Genomic DNA, 20,135 nt, shown 5'->3' with positions numbered 1-20,135 from the left:
TCTCTATAGCGGTTTTCAGGTCACTCAAAGACGATTAACAGAACATTAGATAATGACTCTTTAAGCTATGGGAATGCGAGTTGGAACAGGTGGGTCTTGATCAGTGATTTGAGTTGGAAGTCCTGATGCGTATTGGAAGGGAATTGCAGAGGGTATAGCGCAGCGGCGGCAAAGGCTCAGTTCGGTGTTCGGTTCTGGGGATGGGGGTCAGGAAGTTGGAGTTGGCAGATCAGAGATGGAGGGTGGGGGGATGGCGGTGGAGATGGCCAGTGAGATAAGAGGGGCCAAGGTTATTGAGGGCTTTGTAGGTGATGGGGAGGAGTTTGTACTGGATACGGTATTGGAAGGGGAGCCAGTGGAGCTGTTTGAGTGCGGGGTGATGTGGTCTCTGATGCTGAAAGAAAGCCATAGAGAATGCTATGTTGGTCCTGTCTAGGGTGAACCATGCCATTCGCCCCATGTCGGCTGGGATTGGCTCCAACTGTCATGTGGAGGACAAAGTGACAACCTCAAATGTTTTGTTTTGACCGCAAACCAAATAGACACACACTGACCACAATGATCTGTTATATAAAGCCAATCAGCAACTATTCTACAGAGACCAGTCTTTATATCATTAAAGACGTGTGTGACTCAAACCTGGAAAAATAAGTCATCATATTTACATGGTCATTGTGGCTGGAACAGAGGGTCCTGACAAATGGACTGATGGTGACAGGTATATTGAGTTGTATTAAATTACTGTGAAGGCTTGGATTATGTAATACACAATAATGTATTCTCAAGCATCAACAAAAGGATGCACGTTGCACAATTATGCGAGAACATCATTATTATTAAATTATCTATGCTTGAATTACCATAATGAGCATCTTCCGCATCTGGCAGATGAATAGAAGACGTGTGACAGAACAGCTCCACGTGCACACAGTCTCTGAACTCATGTGTCGTTACACAGTGAAAGGTGCAGACTGGAGTCTGAGTTTGAAAAGCAAGTGAGATTGTAAAGGAGTGAGCACAGTAGTGCAGTCGGAGGAGTCTTTTTCAATAGTGCAGCTCTTTTCAGGAGTATTTCCTGTGGTGTCATGTCACCAAATCGAAATATCATCCACAGAAACAAAACACGTCTGTGACAGGGAAGGAAATGAACAGAAGGAATACTTTTATTAAACAAATGTATTTTTGCATGTATAATGTCAGATTCTTAATCTGCTTCTAACTTTTCATAAAGAAATCATTACCACACATGTTACAAACATTATTGATATGCTTTAAAGGCAAATAATTGCTCGTTGGCTCTTTTTTCATGACAGTATGCAGAGCTGAAAACAATGATGTCATATTCCCAGCTTTATCTTCCACTGCCATTCATTGTCTTGTGTTTGGAGATGTTTGAGACAGTTTGACAAACTAATACTTATGAAAAGTTACTAAAGTCAACCTGAAATGCTAGATATCACTAGAACACTCCTGTCTTTAGAGATTTCACACACGGGGGTAAAAAAATGTGGAATCTTAAAATACAAGATTGCTAGGTAGTTGCTTTTTTGAAAAAGGTCTGTAAAGTCGTTAAATATGCACACAGAAATAGCACGAAACATAAACGTATACAAACATTATGACATTATGTCCCTGTCTTTCCACTGTCTCGGTTCATCCTGTCTCTGTTTCTGTTATTATATCTGTAACGTGTACAACGTCTTCATCTCTGTGTTTGGTGTAACGTTACAGCTAAACTTACAGTCCTGGCATATGTACTTAAGCGCTTGGAGTCGACAATGTTTTTACGGGAAACTTTTTTAACACAGCAAAGAACAAATATTGTTTTCGTTTTACATTTGTATCAATAATAGTCAAGCACTGGCTACTCTGATGTGCACCTGAGTCAAAATCTCCACTTTAGCTCAGTGTTTACATGTAGATGGAAGGCCTAAATGCATTCAAAAATACTAGACTGAATGTGAATAAAGCATGAGGCTGGGACAAAACTCTGTCTGCTCACACACTTGCAATTCATGAAATCATTTGGGAAAATAAATCCATAAGCCCACGTGTCCCAGGCTGAATTCACATTTTTGTTTTTTTTAAAGATATTGTTATGTTTCATAATATTATCCATCTTCCCTCTCAGGCCTCAAAGCTCTGCCTCTTTGATGACCTGTGGAAACAGGAAGGAAGAGATCAAGACAAATGTTAAGGACAGAGAAAAGAAGAAGAAGAAGAAGAAGAAGAAACACCCAGTAGGAGAGAGACAGGGAAAGACATAGAACAGACCTTAGATGAAAACCTCTAATGAGGCCCCATGTCACAAGCTTGCTTCATAATTTCATAATTTATTTACAATTTCGAAGCAAGACGAACACTGAGGTTTGTGTTGTTGTGTTGAATAAATGAAGGGTCTATTTTTGTTGCAGCAGAACATCTGATTAGTTCAAATTCACTTCTAACAACAGGTAGTTTGTCAGTATGGGGGTCAGTCTGTATTTACAAACGTTATGGTTGCTGTCTAGTTTTCTGTGATATAACAGACTGTGATTGAGAGTTATCCATGTGACCCCTGTGTTTCTTACAAGGAGAAATGTTTTAAAACTGCACTGTGATGTGTGTGTATATGATATTACCTCATATTGTTCATTGGCAGACTGACAGTACAAAACAGCATCGTGGACAGTGGAGAACAGACAGGATTTTGTCACGTCATCGTGAAAGAATCCTCCGGTCTGCAGGTCTTCCACTACACTGGCTGTGAGGTCAAGACACACAGGGAGAGGATCATGTGATAACAGATCAGACGGAGTTGTGGATAAAATATTAGATAAGAACAGACTCCCTTGATCTCCCACAGTGAGGAAATTCACTTTTATTAGCAGCCAAACATCTGAGGTAGACAAGTGATGGATATGTGAATAGGAATAGATGGACTATCTATCTATCCATCTATCTATCTATCTATCATCCATCCATGAAAAAGTGCAGTGGCACAGGATTGTTGCACAGATTTATGCTTTTACAGACGTGATGTTACAGAGGTGAGCGGTGTGGGATAATAATATATGAAATGGACACAAAAGGGAACGCAGAAGAGTGAAAAACAGAGAGGACCTATTGTAATATTCTCATGACCCACTAATGCACACCCTGCAGCCAAGTGCACCGCGTCTTTTTCAGGAATTCTGACATAACATCAGAAAACGGCAGAGATAACATTCAATGTTGTTGAAGGGATTCAGATTTATGTGTGTGTGTGTGTGTGTGTGTTTGTGTCCGAGCGGTTGGGGACCGTGAATGTTAAATACATCCACATGTCTTTTGGAGAATATGGGACATGACAAAAAAACGAATTCTATGAGATATATCACTCTTTCAGACAAGTGCTTATGGTATCATTACATTTCCACAAAGGAAAAAGCTCATCTTAATGGATGTAAAGTCAGGAGGATCTATCATATAAACAGAAGCAGATGTTACTTGACGTTGGTCTCAGTAAGAAAAACAAAAACAGCAGTGGTTTATCCAGTTTATAAAAATGTTTAAATGTTTGACTCATCTTTTTTAGCAAAGCTGCTTAGTGAATGAATTCTTTAAATCAACACAAGCGGTGTGGATGGACTTACTTTGGCAGCCGGCAAGAATCACCTCTATTCCAGTTTCTCCATAGTCTTTGTGGATCTGAGGCAAAGCACAGAGCAAAGATCAGACTGACAATCGTTTAATTAGTCTGACAATTCAATTGATCGTAACTGAAAGCCCGGGGAGCTAAACGATATGGAGAGGGACAAAGGGATTCATGGCGGACTTGTAATTGTTGCAAGAGAAAAATCACATTTCTAAAAGGTCGTTAAACATGGAAAAGAGTGAAGATAAAATAAACAAATGGCACCTTATTATCCAGAGTAACAACTGACTAAACCATGTCCAAATCCCCCAGTGTCAGTCAGGTTTTTAAATATGTGTCCATACTAAGTCAAGCAAATCATTATTTACGGGTCATACTCATCAAATACAGTTGACAATGGGGGTAGTAAACAGACCTGGCAACCTGACTTGTGTCTTCAGTTTGAACCAAACATATTAAATTGTGTTTTCTTTGCACAAGTTATTAATAAATGTGCGTCTACTTCATGTTCGTACACTTTTTAGTGCTTTGACTCCCACAGTATCCAGGAAGTTGACAGGGCTGAGGTCCAGAATGATGGCTCTTGGGAGCGAGGGCGAAGGTTCAGCATTCATTTCAATGACAGCAATGTTTTGCTCTTGTTCCTGAACAAGGGGGGACAGGACACCATGAAGGACATTGTGTGCTTCAGACAGTGGATCACAGACAAAGGTGTTGCAGTTAAAGGAATGTAAAATGTCAAACAAATAAGGAAATCCATTTGAAAAAAAAAAAAGCATCTTCCATTCATCCGGTCGGCCTTACCTCTTTTTCGCCGCCCTCCTGTGTTTTCTTGGCGTTTTTCTTTTCAATTCGCTTCCTTTTTGCCTCAAGCTTCTTCTTTGCCGACAGGATTTTGGCAACATCGATGCCCGACTACAAAAACAGCAAAGACAATGAGATGACATTTTTACACAAGGTCAAATCTTAATATTTCATCTCCCAGTGTGACGGTCATGGTGTTAATGTCTGCACTCGTGCAAATATTTAAATAAATAAATTCAATAAGAAGGTGTTCGATTAAAAATGTCATATGCGTACACAGCAGTTGGAGGCGTAACCCATTATGCCAGTAGACATCATTGTGTAAATGTCTAACTGTTTAAAAACTTAGACAAACTTGGTATTGAACTGTATGGCTCCATACTGTTTTATGAGCTGCCAAGCAGGAGTTGCTGCTGAACCGGTTTTCTGTGTGTGTTTTTATACGGGGACTTCGCTCTCTAAAGATGACAAACCTCTGTGAGCCAGTTCACAGCGAGACGAAACGTGCACACAGTTGAACATGCAGTCAAAGTGTTCTTAATGGCGTTTCTGCAACATCTAATATCATTTTAGATAATATTCACATTTTATTTGATCTCTGAACCAGCCATTTCCATGTTTGACAAAAGAGTCACACCTTCATTTGATGTTAATTTTTTTGGTGAGCCCATATAAAAGACTGCAAAAATAAACTGCCTTTGTGAGACATTCATTCATTCAGACCAGCGCCATTTTATCTTGTAGCAACTAGAAGATCACAGATTACACCTGTAACCAGGTGGATGATACCAGCTGTCAATCATTCTACTCTCATGTGCTTTGATTGAATGTGAAGCCCGCCTTACCGGGCTTCACATTTTAAAGCAGGAACACTACTTCCATTATGGGCGACCCACAGAAAATCTCCCGCAGCCCATTCGACTGCGTTAACATACAATTACATTCGTTTTGAAAAAGTCTATTCCATGTAAGGGCTTACAAGCAGTGAGGATGACAGGCAGTCATCCACAGAGTCTCTGCCTCCATCATGTGGTTTACATTCAACTTAACAAGCAACCACCATGCAGTTGAAGCTCACAGCTTTGGTGATCCCAAAGAGGAGAACTTTCCAGCTGAACAGAACAGAGAAGATGTAACATTCCCTCAAGCCTTTGTGCTAACAAGCAAGGCTGAAAGCTCACCCAGGTCCAGCATGATATGATTTAACTGTAAAACTGCTCTTGCTGCATGACATCATCAGCTGATGCTGCAATTACAGCACTTAACATCTCGCTCCATACAGCCCATCAGCCGAGGTGCTGCCCGGAGAGAACAAGCCTCAGGCTAAGTGATCCCACATTTCCCCCGGCACCTTTAACCATTTCAGTTGCCTGCTTTACACACTGATTGAAGCCGACTGCTGTGGTGGAAACAACTATTGATCTGGTGTCAGTTTCTCACCTTAACTATAGCAAAGAGACTCTTGCACACTGTCTAAATTTGCAAGCATGATTTTGTTGTTGCAACATTTCGGTCCCTGAAAAGCTTAACTTAAAGTTCACGTTGAACTACAGCGATGAAAAAAGACAGTTATTTGGACACGTGGGTCATGAAAAACGACAGTTCAATAACAACTTATCTCTACTGGTTAAAAAAAGTTGTTGCTAAGCTTCCATCCCGCACCCCGGAAGAGGAGCCTCCCCCGTCAGTCAGTTCTTCAGCTTGAGGAGGATTTGTTACTCTACAGAGGACGTTAAAGAAAAGTTGAGGGACATGGAGGACAGATTTACACGGCGTGACTCATCTCAGTGGATAGATCACCAAGACATGATCCGACGTGATGGACAAAAAAAAGAGAAAAAGGTTCTCTTGTGCATGCGTGACTCAGCATTCTACCCACTCCAATACAATAACAACCTGTTTTAGTCCAAACTATCATTTATATTTGATGATTCCCCTCTTTGGTCTATGTCAGTTTCCATCACAATGAAAAATACAGCAAAGAAACTCAGACATGCTTTTTTCCTCTGCCTAAAGGCAAATACCGCAGTGACAGTTCTGATCCCCACGCAGGTAAAAGGTTCCCCATCAACAGCATGATCACTTGTGTATCCACACAACATACATTATGTACACAGACAACAGAGAGCAGAGAAACCCAACACTTCACATCTGCCTCGACTGGTTGGGGTGAAAGAGGAGAGGTGGTTGGGAGAAAGAGGGGAGAGAAGGGACAAGAGGGAGGTGAGGTCGAGAGACCATGAGCTGAAAGACAACACACATGATCTATATGATCCACTGCTTATGTGGACAAAACAATGAGAAAATTAAAAGAGATAATCAACAAGCACAAGAGCACAATATGGAGAAATGACCGGGGACTATACGCCAACGATGGACACTATGACATCTCTGGTTCTGCAGGATTGAATAGCTCACCCCTCCCCCACCTGAGGAGGTGATCTGGATAAATGACTCAAGCATCAAGAATCCTAAAGAAGGCCTAAATGATGATCTTGTTTTGAACGTGTTTCTGTGATTCCGTAGACTTGTGCTGGTGTATATATGAATAATTGTATTGTGGTCAAGATATACCAAGTACCACCTGAGCAAATATGGAGCTCTCAAACTAACACCATTATCACCAACGTTAAAACACAGACGAGCACTCTGGTTCCTCAGCTCCACTCCGATCATATACTCACGTACCACTGGTGGTACTCGTACCACTGTTTGAGAACTATGGCTCTAAACTGTCCTGGATGGAGTTTACATTTTGTATTTCCCTCCTTTTCCTTGATGAAGTAGGAATTTCATTTTGAGCTAAGAGACATTATTTATATTAACACACATTTTATTTTATAACCTTTTATTCTGATTTCATTGGTGATGGTTTACTCTCTTATAGCCACACCCCTATGAAAAAAAAAATAGTTCCATCCTTTCTATGAAAGCCTATTTGTGCGTCAAACATAAGAGAGAAAAGAGCAAACCGTCAGCTGTGGCATTCTGGGATTTTAATAAATGAGCACTTTCATTATCTCGCTCGCTATTCAACCTCTGCCTAGCCCCCCCCCCATTCTTTTGTCATCTTCTTCCCATCTTTCTTCCGTCTATCTTCCATTTACCCCAAAGAGATGTGACAGAAGAGTAAGAAGGGGGGTGAGGGTGGTGGCAGTTTATTTATTCCTCTATTTAACAAATGTTGAATGGAGAAAAAAAGAAATGTGGGATGAGATTTGAACAATGTCTGTCAGTGTTGTAACGTGCGGATTGTGGAAAGAGTCACTTTTTACTGGGACAAGAGCAGTTCAATGGAAACTCTAAAGGAAATTGTGACAAGCAACTGTCAGTGGAGTTGATTGTGTGTTTTCTTGTATGTGTAGCTTTGTGAGGACCACAAAAATCGTATGAACCATAAGGAGTGAGGACATTTTGGCTGGTCCTCACGTCTTCGAAGGACCTTTGGGGGAGTTGACCTGACCTGGTTTTAGGTGTTTAGTTGTGATGGTTAAGGTTAGGGCAAGGGGCAAGGGAATGCATACTGTCTATGAGGTGTCCTCACTGTACATACATGCGTGTGTGTGTGTGTCCTGTCCTGTCCTCACCTTCTTCCTCAGAGCATCTTGATACATCTCAGCATTGGCAAAGTAGAGTGTGGCAGAGGAACGGAAGATTAAAATCCCTGGCACCTGCTGCACCTGTAATCAATCAGCCAATCAGCGAGGTCATAAATCACACAGAGGAATAGATGAAAGAGACATGAATGTCTGCACTCAATTTCATGGTCAGTCCATCCAATAATTGACCTAGAGCTGTGATGCTTGAGACGCTGACAACCAGCACGATAAAACCCAGCTAAAATAACGACTGTACAGACATCTTATTGACAGATAGTGACTGTTGAAGGTTGAAACTGATTAAGAGTTTTTAGTAAACTTGTGGACATTAAACTTAAACAACTTCATTTTAATTCTGTCAACAACACCAACCTTTTCACTCAGTACAGATGTTCTTCATTCGACAGCACAGAACAAAATGTGACTCATTCTCAATGATGCTCATTTCCCTTGATTCTCCCCGAGCTTAGGTTTAGCTGAGCAATTAAAGACTACCTGACTTTTTGCTTTAATGTGAGGTTCTGCACAGTAATTATTATCTTAACTATTGTCACACCAATAGTGTTTTGAGAAATATTTAAATCAAGAAGACAGTAACTCTGTTTTTGTTGAATTTAATTTGCTGAAAACAACTTATTTTACCGTAGGACTTCATTTTGCTTTATGAATGAGCAATTAAAGAAGAAAGGAACACTTTTGGTTTAAACAGTGTTTTTCTTCATTTTAAATGGTCACAAACAGTTTTATGACATGCACTAAATTGTAAATAACTGCTAGATATTGGAAGTTATTCTGGAAAATGGACAAAAGCACTTAGTTACAGGACATTTTCTGGTCCTTTCATGATTAAATTAAGCAAAACATTCCAGACAGATAATTTGAAATCCTCATGTGGAGGATAGAAGACAAACAAAAATAATCACTGTGTTGGGGTAATGATATTGTGTCATACCTGAACGTAGTCTTCCATTGGTCTGTAAATGTCAGTGTCTGGGACCTGGCCTAACAGGGAATATTTAGGTCTGGAAAAAAACACACACACAGTTGTGAAAAGTGATGAATTGAGCTTAATTACAGGTGTGGGTAATGCACAGTTGAGTATTTAGTATGACACATTGTCTGATGTGTCATTGATAATGTATAATGGAGTGTGTGGTGTGTTCCTACAGCTGGGTCCTGAAGATGACAGTGAGCATGGAGAAGCCGATGGAAGCAGCCAGCCCGATGTCAGGGTTCAACAGCAGGGTGAGGATGAAGGTGGCCACCCAGATCACCTGGAGGAAACCAGAGAGAGTGATGGAAAAACAAGACAACATTGGTCACTAAAACTGCAGTGCATGGCTTTTAAATATAAATAAATGTTGTCAAATGAGTTTATACAGTGCTGATGAACCCTTAGAACACAGAGCATTTCGGCCGCTGTGTTCCATTACTATGCTAAAATGTACAGTTATAGCATAGTTATAGCTATAAGAATGTGCAATACAGTGTCTTATATCCCTTTTTTCAGCACAACCTAGAGGCAATCTGATGAAACATTTCTTTCATTTTCACCATCTATATAAACACACCTGAGCAAAAAGTACGTCACACTTCAAAGTTCACTTCATGAACAAAAAGGAAAGAAAAGAAAAGTGTCTATTTTGTGACTTCTGCACAGTTATTGCTACGTTATAGCACGACTAAAAACGTGATATAAAATGAATCATCAAACTGACTCAACAACACATAAGAAGACACATTTTTGACCTATTATTATTCTCAAAATATTATCCAATTCTTGGTTCACTTTGAAGTAAACTCACCGCGTCAACTCGGTTTTTTTTCCACAGTGCAGGGATGTCCAGGAACTGCTTCATCATGCCATGGAGGTTGACATAGATGATGGCAGCCAGCACTGCCTACAAGTCAAAGAGAATGTAGGTTCAAGTGTGCAACGGTATTTATTTTATGGTTTATATATAGTTTCCATATGATAACTCTGTGTGTGAACAGCCCCTAAACATACTATATGCTCTTTTTCTATTGATAAGCCTTTATTTATTTATTTAAATGCATTTGATACTTTTTAGAGAAGTTGTTTAGTGGCACAAAGACAACAGGACTACAGCTTTGCTTGCATGTCGATTGATTTTGGGCACATGTGTGAACATGAGCATACATCTGCGCAAACAAGCACACACACACACACACACACACACACACACACACACACACAGTACCTTGGGTAGAGTTTCAAAGAGAACCCCGATCCAAAGCACAATAATAAGTATGACTATCGCTGACAAAGCTCCAGCAACCTGCAGTGAAGACAGAGAGAAACATGAATGAAAATCAAATGGAGCAAGTTGAAGCAAAACTACAGATGTGATCTCCTCTCCTCTCCTCTCCTCTCTCCTCTCCCTCTAGTGACTCCCTCCTCTCGACTCCTCCCTCTCCTCTCGCCTCTCTCCTCGCCTCCTCTCGCCTCTCTCTCCTCTCCTCTCCTCTCCTCTCCTCTCCTCTCCTCTGTAATAGGCCTTAGCTGATTAATGGTGTTGTCAGACAAAATCGTTTAAGCCTTTCAGCAAATCTGTGTTTGTGTAGGTGGACTTAAAAAATGGGAGCGTAAATCAATCCCCTAAGTGTTTTGTAATGACGCCACTTATCAGACTAACGTTAATTACAAACAGTTTGACTCTTTGCTTCTTCTTACAGCCCCGGCTTGTGGCAGCAGCAAGGGTAAGATTTGATTCCATGTAAATAAAATAAGATAAAAGTGAATCATTAGCCCCGGTAATAATAACTTCCTATTTTGGATATCCAAACATGAACGTGCTGTCAAAGGAAGTATTTCTACTGTAGATTAGTGGTTAAAAAGTGAATTTGCTTTGAGCGACCTGAGTTTTCCCTCCCGTGCTCTCCTGAACCATGGAGCGAGACATGGAGCAGCTGATGGCGAAACACTGGAAGATCCCTCCCACAGTGTTACTCAGACCCAGAGCGATTAGTTCCTAAACCGTGAAAAAAAAAACCCTCACTTTTATTGCACAGTACATTAAACTGACACATCAGTTCAATCCAACATCCATTTGTCTCCACCTACCTGGTTGCTGTCCACCTTGTAGCCATATTTCAGGGCGAAGATCCGCCCCAGTGAGATGGCAATGCCATAGCCGACCACAGCCAGGGCAAAGGCGTCTCCGATCACCTGACCAAACAGAGAGGTAGGTGGGAAAGCAGGTGCCTGGAGACTGGCAGGCAGAAACAAAAACAAAACCAACATAATAAATTGCACATTATATAATACTTTACATTTCATACAAACACCATGCTCTATGAGGGACGTGTCGTGTTGTGTTTCTCACCCTGAGGGAATATCTCCCACCACATCGACTCCATATTTGCCTTCTAAGTTAACTTGCCAGGAGATGACTGTTGCAATAATGATCTGAATAATAACAGCAAATAATAACATATTTGAATATGTGTGTGTGTGTGTGTGTGTGCACATGTTAAAGAAATTATACGAGCACATTAAATCCCTGTGTACTCACAGCGAGCAGCTCCACGGGTATTGGAACAGGGAGTTTTTTACTCAGGAGTGCATTGAGCTCCTTGGCGAGGATAAGGCAAACTATGGCGACGATACTAACCACAAGTGTACCGATGTTTGTCTGTGGTATGAGGTAACAGATCTCTATCACAGTCTGTAAAAAAGAGAGAGAGAGAGTAGGAATATTGGTTAAAGACTGGTAATGATATGTCTCATTAGTGGTGTTATTTGCACGGGTTGGATTCCACAGAGGGGGTTAGGTCTGCCTGCAGGGTTCCTCCTTGTTTTTATCCCTTGTTCTGATTGTGAAGCTGACTTGTGAATGGATCCTGCATTGAATTGAAAGTAACCTGTCAGAGAATCCCTGCAGGACAGACAGTCGCGCTGAGACGTTCTGTGTGAGGTGAGTGCAAATCTGATGTGGGGCAAGAGGTGAGGTGGTACGACCCTGTGAATGAGCCTATACCATCATGTTCCATCAAAGCGAACATGAGAGATTTTTATATATTTATTTTTGACCATGAGGAGTTTGAAAAAGGAGAAACCTCACAGGAGAAACCATAAATAGTGCCAAAGTGGTTCACTTTATCACACTAATCAACAGAAAACTCTTTATATCTTTATAGATTTTACACAGTTAGTTTTCTTGTGCTCGTCTCTGTTTTTAACCTACAGTACGCGTCGTGTTTTGAGCGCTTTTGGAACTGCATGAATTATCGTCATTGTTAACGCGATGCACACCTGCACACGTCTTGTTTTACTGTTGTTGTTGGCACTCTTACTTACATATATCAGTGACAGTGGTCCACTGTATCTTAAAGGGCTGATGCCAAAGGTGTATTTGAGCTGGGACACAATGACGTGGATGGCGGCTCCTGTGGTGTAACCTCTGACCAGGGGATCGGACAGATATGTCACCACAAAACCAAACTGGAGCAGACCGAGCAGAATCTGGAGGACACACATCGAGCAGACTGAGACACGTGCAGGATCACAGCATTGTCTGAATAATATTTTATTTAATGACGAATGAGGAAAACAATTGTCTGACCGTCTGTATTGTTTTATTTCATCACATGATATAACAAGTAGTGTTAGCATTGCACATGGAAAGACAGCGCTGCTCAAATACACCTGCCTTTCATTTTTTTAGTCAGAGCAGAGCTACGTAAGCCATATAATGAATAATTAAACCCAGTTTGACCTTTTAGCCTGAGTACCTTTAGACTGCATGAGGCTGCTTTTAAAGTGATTAATAATTCCCTGATATTGATTGAAAATCACTCTCAGTAGTGTTGGTGTTAGCTGTCTGTCTGTCAGCTACAGCCCAGATTGCCATAAATTACACATTACACCCTAGTGTAATGTGTCAAATGGTATATTTCCAATTAACTTTAAAATGAAAACTTACCTGAAATAATCCAGACATTAAGGTGACAGTTACAGCCACTTTGACTCGCGCTTCATCCCTGAGGACAGTATCAATTATACTGGAGTTGGTCACATTGTCCCATATCATAAAGTCCGAGTCGGGGGCTAATCGATCTGTCACGCCCCCTATCATCACACTCATCACTGCATATGTTCCTGGAGAGAGGAAGATAAAAACACACATTTCTTTATTTCCACCTTCATATGAATACACTGACTTTTGGTCATTTTTACAGTGATGACAGTCTATGTGAGTTTGTGTAATTGGATAATTGTTTTAAAATTTGAAAAAAAAAACCTCTCTCTTTCTCTCTTCTGCTGCAGTGTTTCTACAGCAGCCTGAAGTGTTTCACATTTTAATCTGCCAATGGAGAAGAATGACCTGATGCATAAACCAATGAAGTAGAAGGAGAATTATGGAAAGGGGCTCACATAAGTTCTGATATGCAAGGACTAAACTACTTGGAGGGGTGAGAGTCTACAGGCTCACCTAATTATTACACACTGGACCTTTACATTTACCTTATTTCTATACATGAAAATTACATCGTGTCAGATTAAAATTGTTAATCAAGAGTCAAGGCGCCAATTGCACATGATATTTTCCGGTGCTTAAACTCTAAACCAATAATAAATGTTTGCTCTGATGATTTAAAAATAAAAAATGAAGCATTTTTTTTAAAAAACTTCAAATGTTCAAATGGTTCTTCTGTGAAGTACTATATCCACGTGTAGTGGAGGTAGATTTAATACCACTTGTGCAGACGCAGCACTGTCAGGAAGTACAAACCTACTGAGATGTGCTTGGATGTGCCGAAGATGAAGTAGATGAGCACAGGATAGAAGGAGGAGTAAAGACCAAAGACTGGAGGAACAGACGAGAGCAAGGCGTAGGCCATACCTGCAGGGATGAAACAGGACACACGTCACGTGCCATAAATACCCCTTTACATTTATATTTCTTTGTCTCGTGAATCTTCATCCTCACCCTGTGGAAGCTGCATGATCCCCACACTGATTCCAGAGATCAGGTCTCCAAGGGCGTTGTCTCTGATCGAGTAACGAGGCAGCCATGATAACACAGGAACTCTCTGCAGCAGGCATTTTTTTAACCGAGGACCAGAACACCTGAGTTTCAGAGTGACAGACAGAGAGAGAAAAGAAATAAAGGGCTATTTCACCCATTTTTCCCCCATAGACTTAAAATCATTATGATGCTGTTGGGTTAGTTTAATTCACATTCTATTACAGATTTGGATTAAAAAATGTTCAGATCTTTTACCCATAAAACTTGTTATAATTGACAGGAAACACAGTGAAGAGCAGTGTATGGCTTTTCTTTTCTTTGAAGGAAGTGAATTTGATTTTGAATTTTTGTCAATTTTAATTTATTTTTTTCAATCCCATAGTTGCTGTGGGAGTGAGACATGCAGTATCAGCTCCACTGTCCGATGATCAAATAACACATTTAGCTCTGGAAATTAGTAAAAAAAAAGTATTTTTTTGGGGGGTGAAGTAGCCCTTTAAGGATATGCTATCACTTATTTTACATAGACTAGTCTGAAAAACAGCATATCAGATCATACTAAGAACAGGTCTGAACACTCCCAATCCCAATCTGTCATGGATGTGTCGTCATTGGATCACAAAAACCACGGTGAAGGTGGTTTTCAGGACATATGTGACCACAGTCCTGAGCTGCAATCTAACCCCCAAAGTGCAAGAATGAGCAGAGCAGATTTCAAGAACAACATCAGAGATAATGTCCAGGAGAGAGCGGAGTCACAGGAAGCGCTAAGATACTGTATAGAATCCAGGCCTCAGGCTTGAAGACGGAATCACACTTTCACATTCTTACTATACAGGACACCTAATATAAGGGCACCCAGTGCAAGGCAAGTTTATCTATACAGAATTTCAAAGTGCTAAAACATAGGTAAAAGAAAGATGGAATTTTTTTTTTAAAGAATCAAAGTTGTCATGTTAGAATCTCACTATCTCAGTCTTGTATAAAATACCAAAAAGGTAATACTTGAGTATCTTACCAGAAAACATATTTTTGTAGAAGTTGAACTCACTTTTTATACTATCACCATCTTACAGTATATGACATTTACTGTACATCAAAAGCAATTTTCTGATATAAAATTTACTTAAGTTTTAAGAAGTGAGTATTAAAAAGCCTTATTTTATATTAAATAGCACATGCATAAAATGACATTTTGATTCATTTATCACACTGTTTCTTCTTCAAAATAATAATAGGTGTTGCAGACCTTGTAGTTAAAAGAAGTCAGAAAAAGCTGCAATTGTGCTATTCTCCAACTGTGGAACAAATGTTGTTCTGCCAAAAAGAAGAAATAAACAGCTCAAACATGACTCAGCTAAAATGATTTTGCTGGTTTTTATTTGCATTTTTTCCATCTGTGCATAATGAAGCATGCGATATATTTTTGGATTGTGTTGGATTCTACATTTTATCTCTCCGATATCCGATACAGTGATTTTGACCAGTATCAGACCGATACCGATACCGATTACCATCCCTGTTATAGCAGGATTATTAAATAAATTCTTTGGATGATGGGAAACCAGTGTAAGGACTTCAGAACTGGAGTTATGTGGTCTGAGTGAGAACAGGCAGCAGCGTTCTGAATCAGCTGTAGAGAGGGAGGGAGGGAGACAGGCCGGTGAGAACAGCACTGCAGTGTAATCGACTGAAGATAAAGGCATGGGCCAGTTTTTTCCGGTCCTGCCGCGCCGTAAGTCTTTTATGGTTTTGATACATTCTTTAGATGATAGTACGTGGACTTTGTGACCATTTCAAAGTGGCTTTTTAACGTGAGGTCAGAGTCCATGAAAACCATTTCAAGATTTCTTCCTTGGCTTTGGGGTTTTTATCACGAGTAACTGCAGGTAAACCTCAACTTTGACTCTTCCCTGCTTATCTCCAAAGACAATTCATTCTGTTTTGCTGAAGTAAAAGTGCAGCAGTCGTCTACACCAACAACATGCCACCTTCGATTTGCCCGAATGCATTAAGCTGCCACCATGTTATTGGCTGGTTAGATATTTACATGGACAAGTATTTGAAGTGTCTGTTTATACAAACACGAAATTGAGAAGCACAGCAGATTAGATGTAGTGAATTTTACCTCATTGACTTTTTGACCTTCTCACACAGAGACACGTCTGAGTCAGACTTTACTGCAATCTCCTCCACGGCTCCCTCATCCAGGATCCTCCTGTGAACCCGGCGGGACACCCCACTCTCTTCCATGGCTAAAACTACCTGTGACATATAGAAAAAATCGTTGTTTAAGTTTTTAAACATATTTCTGATTATCTTATGTTAGGAAAGCTTGAAAAACACACAAAGACATCACATTTATATTATTATTTGTATGAGCCGGAGTTCAGATGTGGGCGAAGAAGTTGCTTAATGTTAGACTAATTCAAGGTGAAGCGCGATTAAATGTAATAATAATTACCTTGTTGTTCAAGTTGCTTTAAAAAAAAAAAATCTCTCCTTATGATAAATTCCAAATATTTGTGGCTTTTAAAAGCACAGAATCCACTGAAGAAAATGGATCCAGCTCTCAGTCTGTCTCTGGTTGGGACTGTCATGAAAATCCTCCACTTAAGCAAAAATGGTTCAGTCAATCATGTCATGGCTTATTTCCTTTCTTTCCATTACATCCATCCAAGTAAATCCAGGCAACAATGTTGTGAGCGTCTCTGCAGAGAGGAGACTCTTGTCTGTGGGATTCCACTCCTGTGCTGTCCCTCAAGACCTTGAAGGGAAGTGTAGATAAGACGAGTGGGTATTGTTATGAAAGCTGAGGGCAAAGTTCCACACACAATGTGCATTTTCTGCTCGTGTTAACATTAACAAAGTCGGTTACTTCTCTTACCGTTATAGGTATTTGACTTGACATACACAAAAATAACTAAGAAAATGAGAGTTTGTGTGAATATTATTGTAACATTAAAATATAGAGACATAGAGGTATCTTATCTGGGTAGGGTTCATTTATGATTTGATGAGTCAGCTATGATTTCAAGTAGTCTTACTGAGAACACGATATCTTGAGAGGTTTTTTTTTTTTTATCTTTCAGACCTTATTGACATGTTTGACTCACAGTGACACAGCTTTTGTGACACTGTCACACAATTTTCCAGGTGATGTGTCTTTTCAGCCATTTTTTTAACTTCAGATGGTTAACATCCCTTCGACTGACCAATAAGATCACAGGAAAACAATGTTGAAACATGGAAATGCTAAGATCGTGACATGGATACACAATGAAATACTTTTTTTTAACTTTATGCTTTAGTACACATCTCTCTGATACAATGGCTGGACAATGATGACGCTTCAAAGACCAGTAAAGGATGTTGGGCAGTGAACCAGTCATTGTGTCAGACACCAGAGTGAGGTGGTGTTGTCTTGAACTCTGACCTGTGCTTGTGTGTTTTTATTCTTCGTATTATAAACATGGCCAGTACTGACTAACTGGTTGTTAATTATGAAGCCAATAAAAGATAATAGTCAGGAACCTAATGATTGCTTTATTAGTTAATTCATTACTAAGCTGCTTATTCAGATCTGTGGTATTTGATTTGTAAGAGGTACACCAGACAGTCAATTCTTTTAATCTGTATTATATATAATATTAGGCTGTTTTCTCAATGCGTGAAAACATGGAACAAACAAGAAAGATAGAAATAGAAGTAAAGCCAGAATATATAGCCAGAGGTCAGTTGTCTATAATACACAAAAAGCCATATCACCCTTCACTGGATGATTTATTTTACTCATGAATCTTGTGCATTCTGCTATAATATGAGATGTTAAACGGCACAACGCGCATCTACAATAAAACTAAGCTGTTCAAGAATAAATCACTAGGAAGATAATCTTCTACACTGTCATGACATTGTATTTTGAGCAGCATAGAAACGAGGCCAAGCACGACAAACATGTCTTTGCTGCTTTCAGACCAACACAGCTGTCCTTTTCCAGTCCACAGTGTTTCAACAACAAATGCACCTGTGACCATTTGAACTCCCACAGGAGTGCTGGTCTTAAAATGAGGCATGAGCCAGTGCACTGTGGGAGCATGGCGATCTCACACACACCGTCGGCAGGATGTTTTGGCATTAGTGATGAATCATTTTATATCAACTGTTCCGCCTGGTCTAGGGGAGGCCCAAGCATAACAAGAACACACTCAACTTCCTCGAGACTCAATAACACAGCCACAGAACCGCTGAGCTAATTAAGCGCGTTTACTTCCAAGTAATAAAGAAGAGGACCAAAGAGCTACAGGGTGGGCAAAGGTCAGAATAACAAACAAACAAATCTAACTAGAAAATAAACACATCTTGCCTAACAATTCTCAAAATCAAAGTGCAACAAACGACCTCGCTGCTTAAACATAAACAGGAGGAAACTGAGTCAAAAACAACTGGCTACCCATCCCTACAAAGTCCACAGAGTTAACAGAATTTTAGAATAAGTAATAAATTAATGTGGCTGCTTGGGTCCAGTGGAAACTGAGTGATTTCCCTCCCTCACGTCCAGCGATCCATCACACCACTCAATCCATTAATTCACTCATTCATTCATTCATGCAGAAGAAGAAAACGATAAACAAACCCACACACAAAAACAATACGACGGCAGTCATAACACAACCTTTTCAGCATAATTCAGCATAAGTCATTTAAAGGGGGAAAACACCTGCTTAGTGGAATGAGAAGCTGTGACCAATCAGCTCAGGAAGAGAACACCTACTTTGCAACAAAAACAAAGAATAAATGCAATAACATGCATCTGATCTGGTGAGAGGAGCTCAGGACAGAGGGAGATGGTGCACACACACTACTAGCTCAGGTATATGTGTGTGCAGTAGAATCTTATTACTTATTTAGGGTATTAGGGTATTTTGAAATTGTTAATGTTACTTAATCACAATTGAACGTTTGCTTTTCTTCTAATTAATGAGTAATCAGACAGAGTCATCGCAATTATTAACACACTTTGACAGCCCTATCACATATAGATGAACTATAGCTCAGATGCAGGACAAGAAGACACAGATGAAGGAAAGGCAAAAAATATTATCAACCAGTTTATTCAAATTCGATAGTGGTCATTTTTTTACTGACTCAAGAGGACAGACAACATTTATTGCTTGATTACGTTAGTTCTCTTGATCTGCACTTTGACAGGTAACATGTTGTTTGTGTGATTGTAATTAGGAGAAAATGAATTGTCTTCCTGGGATCAATCAAGTTGTCTCAACTGAACTAACTTGACCCCGCCTCCCTTTGTTTAGGACGTTATAACGTTGTTTTGAAAGATACGAGTATTTGTAATAACCCGTGGATAAAACTTTTCTTTTTTTAAACAGCAATCTTACTTACTTCTGCTTCAAGGCCGGGGAAAGTGAATTATGCTTTTCATCAACACAAACATCGTCTAATAAGACACTGTCCTCCATTTTGTGGGTTCAAGTCTCATCTGGGATGACTGGTGCAGTGGAGAAGGTAGATGGACTGACACCATGGTCTCCTGGTTACAGTCTCAAAAATGTCTCGACAGAGAGGCCACTCATTTAAATGTCTAATTGGGAACAACCACATTGATCACTGAGATAAGCGCAGTGCAAGTGTTTGACAGCAGCGATTGTTTTCTGTCCTTTCAGAAGCAGCAGCCGCTCAACAATCACTTGTCTCGTTGGGTTTCCTGAAATGATAATGAAACGATCATTTATGAAAACATTTAAACATTATGAAATAGCCATTCTAAACAGCGAAGTGAAGTTCCTTATTATTTATTTATTTATTTATTTATTTATTTAATATATTATTAATTGAAATATTTATGTATATATTTTATTTTTTTCCCATGAGTCAGTCTTTCTTTTGCAGTTTGATGAAACATTCTAGCAATCTTTAACGAATGGCAAATGTAGCTTTTTCAGCTGTTGACACCAAGTCAACTGATGCATCAGATTCATACGACTCCTGCTGGAGCCACACTCAGCTTTACACTGCTTATTTTTACACACACACACACACACACACACACACACGTATATTAATACACAGTGATTAATACACTGGTAATAAATAAATGAA

The 20,135-nt window shown here is 39.8% G+C and overlaps 2 protein-coding genes across 4 annotated transcripts in view; both read right to left on the bottom strand.

Moving 5' to 3' along the window:
• Nucleotides 1–1,141: 1,141 nt before the first annotated feature.
• Nucleotides 1,142–19,480, bottom strand: slc26a6 (solute carrier family 26 member 6). Of its 2 annotated transcripts, none has more exons than XM_044037463.1 (21): nucleotides 19,419–19,480; nucleotides 16,477–16,779; nucleotides 16,141–16,277; nucleotides 13,974–14,113; nucleotides 13,776–13,886; nucleotides 12,966–13,141; nucleotides 12,341–12,505; nucleotides 11,556–11,708; nucleotides 11,367–11,449; nucleotides 11,105–11,252; nucleotides 10,899–11,012; nucleotides 10,242–10,319; nucleotides 9,825–9,920; nucleotides 9,187–9,293; nucleotides 8,972–9,041; nucleotides 8,008–8,100; nucleotides 4,421–4,531; nucleotides 4,132–4,260; nucleotides 3,615–3,669; nucleotides 2,622–2,743; nucleotides 1,142–2,158 (listed from the first exon to the last, which is right to left on the bottom strand). In XM_044037463.1, the coding sequence occupies exons 3-21, from the start codon at nucleotides 16,263–16,265 to the stop codon at nucleotides 2,135–2,137; spliced, it is 2,100 nt and encodes a 699-aa protein (XP_043893398.1). In that variant the 5' UTR covers nucleotides 16,266–16,277; nucleotides 16,477–16,779; nucleotides 19,419–19,480; the 3' UTR covers nucleotides 1,142–2,134. The 2 variants fall into 2 exon arrangements, with proteins under 2 accessions (XP_043893398.1, XP_043893399.1); XM_044037464.1 differs by lacking the exon at nucleotides 19,419–19,480 and adding an exon at nucleotides 16,900–17,076.
• LOC122776768 (solute carrier family 26 member 6) overlaps nucleotides 19,111–20,135 on the bottom strand; it is a 13,213-nt gene continuing 12,188 nt past the window's right edge. For both annotated transcript variants that reach the window (XM_044037466.1, XM_044037467.1), the window contains exon 19: nucleotides 19,111–19,740. In XM_044037466.1, coding sequence (XP_043893401.1) covers nucleotides 19,720–19,740 — 21 coding nt within the window. In that variant the 3' untranslated portion in view covers nucleotides 19,111–19,719. The remainder of the gene's footprint in view (nucleotides 19,741–20,135) is intronic.

The sequence above is a fragment of the Solea senegalensis genome, linkage group LG11, assembly GCF_019176455.1.
Source record: "Solea senegalensis isolate Sse05_10M linkage group LG11, IFAPA_SoseM_1, whole genome shotgun sequence".
Taxonomy (NCBI): Eukaryota; Metazoa; Chordata; class Actinopteri; order Pleuronectiformes; family Soleidae; genus Solea; species Solea senegalensis.
The sequence above is the reverse complement of the archived record's forward strand: the minus strand, read 5'-3'. Positions and strand labels throughout refer to the sequence as shown.

What these genes read in the sequence shown, in the direction of transcription:
- slc26a6 (XM_044037463.1), bottom strand. Translation starts at nt 16,265, where the DNA reads ATGGAAGAGAGTGGGGTGTCCCGCCGGGTTCACAGGAGGATCCTGGAT. An exon ending in AAAAAAACCGAGTTGACGCG is followed by an intron (nt 9,294 to 9,824) that starts GTGAGTTTACTT and finishes GGTTTCCTCCAG; the next exon opens with GTGATCTGGGTGGCCACCTT. An exon ending in GAGTCAAAGCACTAAAAAGT is followed by an intron (nt 3,670 to 4,131) that starts GTACGAACATGA and finishes GCTTTGCCTCAG; the next exon opens with ATCCACAAAGACTATGGAGA.